Below are 6,414 nucleotides of genomic sequence, written 5' to 3' on the forward strand. Positions count from 1 at the left end.
CAAGGCTCCATTCGTAGGCTGTCATTTTAATGAGTCTGTTTTTCTAAAAGTAGGGGGAGAAAATAAACAGCTGAAAAAATATATAAATTGGAATCAATTGTCAATGACTTATCTTGATCCTCGGACAAAAGAGTATGAATTAGAAGTCCAAAAGATAATTCATTTACAGAGTTTAGCAAATCAATTGTCAGAAATGTTTACTGACCCAAAAAGTGTAATCAAATCATATATACCAGCTGTAAATGCTCCAATAAGAATAAATATCCCAGAAGGACAAAATCAAACTGCTAATGAGTCTAAGACACGTTTCAAACGTGGTAGACCCGTTGGTTCCAAAGATAATACTCAAAAAAGAAAAGGAGCAGAAATTAGCAATGGTGAAACAGAGGAAATAATTATGAAAGAAAAATCTCTAGAAGAGATCTTAGACATGACAATAAAAGAAATTCAGGTACCTGATAATGAAGAGATCTCAATTAATTATGTATTGTCTAGAACAAAATGGAACCGAAAGCAAATCGACGTCGATGATATGTTTGCATACAATGTTAGCAGTTGATGTTATGAATGAGGATCATGAACCAACATCTATTAAAGAGTGTACACAAAGAAGTAATTGGCCAAAATGGAATGAAGCAATAGATGCCGAACTAAAATCTCTTGCAAAGAGAGAAGTTTTTGGACCAGTAGTCTGTATATCTAAAGGTGTAAAACCAGTGGGACATAAATGGGGTTTTATAAAAAAGAAGAATGAAATTGGTAAAATTGTGAGGTATAAAGCACGTTTAGTTGCACAAGGTTTCTCACAAAGACCTGGATTAATTATGAAGAGACATACTCTCTTGTGGTGGATGCAACTACTTTCAGGTTCTTCATTAGTCTGGCAATAAAAAAAGGACTTGATTTACGTTTAATGGATGTAGTCACAGTCTATTTATATGGACCATTGGAAAATGATATTTATATGAAATTTTCAGAAGGATTAAACTGTCTGAAGCAGTGAAACCTGATTCTCGAGATCAATACTGCATAAAATTAAATCGATCTCTTTATGGATTAAAACAGTTAGGGCGTATGTGGTATAATCGTCTTAGTGAGTACTTACAAAAAGTAGGCCACAAGAATGACCCTGTTAGTCCTGCATATTTATAAAGAGATTTAAAAAAAGATTTGTTATAATCTTAGTATATGTCGATTATTTAAATATCATGAGAACTCCTGCAGAGATTTCTTTCACAATAGAATATTTGAAGAGAGAGTTCAAGATGAAAGATCTCGGGAAAACAAAATTTTGTTTGGAACTACAAATTGAACTCCTAAAAAATGGTATTTTGGTGCATCAAGAGACATACACGGAAAATGTGCTTAAAAGGTTCTATATGGATGGATCACACCCCTTAAGTAGTCCAATGGATGTAAGAACACTTGATGTGAAAAAAATATCCATTCCGCCTTCGGAAAAATGATGAAGAAGTTCTTGGTCCTGATTCTCCTGAAGTACCATACTTAAGTGCAATAGGGGCATTAACGTACCTTGCTAGTCATACAAAACCTGATATATAATTTGCGGTGAATTTATTAGCAAGGTTTAGCTCATGCCCAACTCGAAGGCACTGGAATGGGATTAAACATATACTTCGTTACCTTCAAGGTACGAAAGACATGGGTTTATTTTTTTTTCCAATTTATCCAAGAAAGATTTAATTGGTTTTGCAGGTGCAGGATACTTATCTGATCCCCATACTGGTAGATCGCAAACAGGATATGTATTCACATGCGGAGGTACTGCTATTTCCTAGCGTTCTATGAAGCAAACTATAACAGCCACTTCTTCAAATCACGCAGAAATTTTAGCCATTCATGAAGCTAGTCGCGAGTGTGTATGGTTAAGATCCATAATTCATCATAAATGAGAAGATTGTGGTGTATGTGCAGGAAAAGATGCTCCAACAATTATATATGAAGACAATGTTGCATGCATCACACAACTTAAAGACGGATACATAAAAGGCGATAGAACGAAGCCTATTCTACTAAAGTTCTTCTACACACACGACCTGCAGAAAAATGGCGATGTACGCGTTTTACATATTCGTTCGAGTGAAAAGTTGGCTGGCTTATTTACCAAGGCGCTACCTACTGCTACTTTCAAGAAGTTGGTTTATCATCTCGGATAACGTCATCTCAAAAACCTCAACATGTGTACTCATTAGAGGGAGTAGTTGCGCGCTGCACTCTTTTTCCCTTAACCATGGTTTTTTCCATTGGGTTTTCCCGGTAAGGTTTTTAATGAGGTAGCATCTCCGGCGCGTTCTGAGTTATATTATTATAATATACATCCAAGGAGGAGTGTTATGAATAATAGATGAATGCCCATTATAAGATCTATCTTCTAGAAGTCTCTAGAATTACTTGTAAACTAGGTTTACTTTGCCATCAAGCAAAACCATATAAAGGACCTTTCATTTATTGGAATAATCTATATAATAATACCAATCTGAATAAATGCCAACAACAGTTGCGATTTTTCGTCGTACCTTTCCGTAAAATATGTATATATATTTTTTTGACAGAAAATTTCAACGGTTGCATCTCTCTAAAAAGTTGCGTCTGTTAAATGTAGAGTTGTGTCTCTTACAAATAGTTGTGTCTATTCAAATATTCACATCTTTTTAAATTTTTATATAAGTGACTTCTCATCATTGTATTCAAATTTTCTTTACTTTATATTTTTGACAGAATTTTTTTACAGTTGCGTCTATCTAAAAAGTTGCGTCTGTTGAATATATAGTTGTGTCTTTTATAAACAATTGTGTCTATTCAAATGTTCACATCTTTAGAAATTTATATATAAATAACTTCTCATCATTGTATTCAAATTTTCTTTATATTTGTATTAGTTAAAAGAGAATTGTTTATTTTTGACATAAATTTTTTACAGTTGCGTCTCTCTCAAAAGTTGCGTCTGTTGAATATAGAGTTGTGTCTTTTACAAACAGTTGTGTCTATTTAAATGTTCACTTCTTTAGAAATCTATATATAAATAACTTCTTATCATTGTATTCAATTTTTTTTTGTATTAATTAAAAGAGAATTTGTTAGAAATGGCGTTTAATCACTGTGAAAAAATTATTGCAGTTTGATATATTTTGTTAATCGTTGTAATATTTAATTATATTCAGTCTCTAGGTATACATCTTCATAATTTATTAATTTTAATATATTAAAATATATATTTTAGCCGTTTAATTGAACCATTACAATATTGGTATAATTAATATTTAAGATCACATTACTTGGATAAAATATTCATAAATTATTATTTATTAGTTTTAAATAGCTAAAATATATTTAAATAAATTGTTGCAACCTTTTAATTACACCACGACAAATTTTGTTTATTTAAAGCGCCATTAAAACTTTTGATTTATCTTATGAACCATTGTAATTTTTTGGTAAATTTGATATTTATGGTTGTGTCTACAATACTCAATATATTTAAATATTTTTTGTTTTCGTTTAAGTAATCTTAAGATACTCTCTTTAACCATCTATTCATCGAGGGTTATCATTCTATTGGTATGAATCCAAACCAAAATTTTTGTTTTTAGCTGTTAAAAAATGTGGTTCAAGTTGGTTTTTCAGAAAATGAGAGCATATTGGCTCGTATATGTTTGGTTTTTTTTTTTGTCACAAGCATATATTTGTCTACTCCATACTTTTTGATTAGAAAACTAATTGTATTATAGAAAACAATATGGATTTCTATATTTCTATTTTTTTTTTAAAATATCTGATTTGAAATATCAAGGTAAAAATAAAAATAAAATATTAAAATTCGTTCTATTATATTTTCTACTGTTGGGAATATTCAGTTTATTGGGAGATGGAAAACCGGTGATCAACAGAAAATTGACGGTTGAGATGATTGTCCAATAAACTATCTTGACGACAAAGACTTATCTACAACTTTATATAGGTTAAGGAAATTTGTATATTTAGTTCTAGTCATAATACACTCAAATTGAAATCTTAACAACAAAAGATACTGAATATGAATTATTTTAAAAGTTTGAAAAGGTTTTGGATTCTGACTGCCAAAAAAAAACGAGGAGCGTGAGAGAGCAATGAACCCGATCGTCCTTGGTCGACCATCTTCCTTAGACGCGCACATTGTGATGCTACATCATACACCTAAACTTATTGTTATAAGTTTTAACTATTATTTTTTCCCTCTAATATTTATTTATGTGTGACTCGGGATAATTAACCAGCATCTTAGGCGGAGAAAAATAAGTAGTAAGTACATTCAATATTGGATTAACTAGATATATATATATATAATCTATTATAATTGCCAAAATGTTTAATGACTATAGGTTGTTTTATATAGAAATATGTTTCATCTATAAAACGATAGTTGTTTGTATTATATATTCATCTACAATACTGCCTTTATGAAAATATATATATTATTTTTTATATGAATATATAACTGAGTTTTGATTCAAGTAAATAAAATATGTGATAATTTTCTGTTTAGTTATATTCAAATTTGAGAGGATTGGTAATTTTCTTACTGATTGACTGAATAGTAATATTAATATTCATTTTTTACGAAGTAAAAATTGATTTTGGAAATAGAAATATGTTTGATAAATTAAAGAATTTTTGTATATTAATATGTTTGACTGAATAGTAATTCAGAATATGTTTGACTGAATAGTAATTCTTTTTGTATAATCTTAATGATAAATTTGGGTTTTAGGTACTTTCATTTGACATGTAAGAAGGAGTTTAGGGACAAGATTATGTCAGATTACTTCACATATATTGCGGAATCATCGGCGAAGATGTTGGCAAACAGAGACAATCTCAAGATCCACAGTTTCAACTCAGAGTTTAATGACTGGGAGTCAACGATCTTCCAACACCATACGACGTTTGAAACACTGGCAATGGAACCTGAGCTCAAGAACACATTGATCCGTGACCTAGACGCTTTCTCCAAAAGAAAAGACTACTTCAAAACCGTGGGACGAGCTTGGAAACGCGGTTATCTTCTTTACGGTCCGCCTGGAACAGGGAAATCATCGCTTGTTGCTGCGATTGCTAATCACATGAACTTTAGTATCTATGATCTTCAGATTCAGAGTGTCAAAGGTGATGCTATGCTTAGACAGATTCTTACTTCAACCGAGAACCGCTCCATCCTTCTCATCGAAGATCTTGATTGTTCTGGAGCGGATGCTTCTTGTAGAAATGAAAATAAAGATGATGGTGAACCTGGCAAGAGTCAGAACAAGAAGAAGAAGGACGAGGATCCTAAGGTGGTATTGAGTATTTAATTAAGAAGATTCATCAATATCTGAATTGTTGTGTGTTTGATTCTGTTTTTGTTGTTATTGTTTAGGTAACTTTGTCTGGTCTACTAAACTTTGTAGACGGGTTATGGTCAAGCTGTGTAGAGGAAAGAATCATAGTATTCACAACGAATCACAAGGAGAAGCTCGATCCCGCATTGTTGAGACCAGGAAGGATGGATGTTCATATTCTCATGGACTACTGTACACCAACTGTTATCAAGAAACTCGCTGCAGTGTATCTCGACATCGAAGAACACGTTTCGTTTGAGGCCATTGAGAAGTTGCTGCTCGAGGTGAAAGCAACCCCAGCTGAGATCACCGAGCAGCTTATGGTGAGCGATAATCCGGATGTTACGCTTAAGGTTCTTGTTGAGTTTCTTGAAACCAAGAAGTTGACTAAGGAGGATACCGTAAACTCTGAAATCAAAGAAGCAGAAGCATGAGACTTCAACTCAAGGATCCGTGGAAGTACGTCTATAGTTACTAAACTAGTAGTTGGATCCGTGGAAGTACGTCTATAGTTACTAAACTAGTGGTTAAGTAGGTCTTTGTCTCAGTTTCATATTTGGGATTATCGTTAATTAGTACTTTATCGATGTAAGCTGGAAGCTTGGTTTCAGAAACTCTTGAGGAGTTCATATATTGAACCAAATTAAGTATGAAAAGATTTGAGTATCTCACTATAAATGATATTTACTAATCCATAAAATTCTAAAAAAGCAAATATTCGAATGTATTACGGGTATACCCCTAATATCGTCAATATATAGGGAAGAGTAGAAGGATATTTTAGTCAAACAGTAACTTTTATTCTTTTTCATATTGGGATGATTTAGCGCCACTGAAACGTTTTTCCCCGCGCTATTAAAAAGCACTTTCTTGCTCTCCAAAATCACATATAGCCCTAAAACCTCTGTCTTCGTCCCCTGTATTCGATATTGATTTCGTTTCTCAAGCATACAGCCAAAACACAGTCTTCAACAACGTTAAGGTAAGGGTTTTTTTTTTTTTTTTTTTTTTTTTTTTTTTTTTTTTTTTTTTTTTTTTT

General features: G+C 32.2%; 1 protein-coding gene across 1 annotated transcript; it reads left to right on the forward strand.

Annotated features, from left to right (window-relative positions):
* On the forward strand, positions 546 to 5,827 carry LOC104709752 (AAA-ATPase At1g43910-like). Its single transcript, XM_010426314.2, has 3 exons — positions 546 to 772; positions 4,769 to 5,330; positions 5,414 to 5,827. The coding sequence occupies exons 1-3, from the start codon at positions 546 to 548 to the stop codon at positions 5,807 to 5,809; spliced, it is 1,185 nt and encodes a 394-aa protein (XP_010424616.1). The 3' UTR covers positions 5,810 to 5,827.

This window comes from Camelina sativa, chromosome 8, assembly GCF_000633955.1.
Source record: "Camelina sativa cultivar DH55 chromosome 8, Cs, whole genome shotgun sequence".
NCBI lineage: Eukaryota > Viridiplantae > Streptophyta > Magnoliopsida > Brassicales > Brassicaceae > Camelina > Camelina sativa.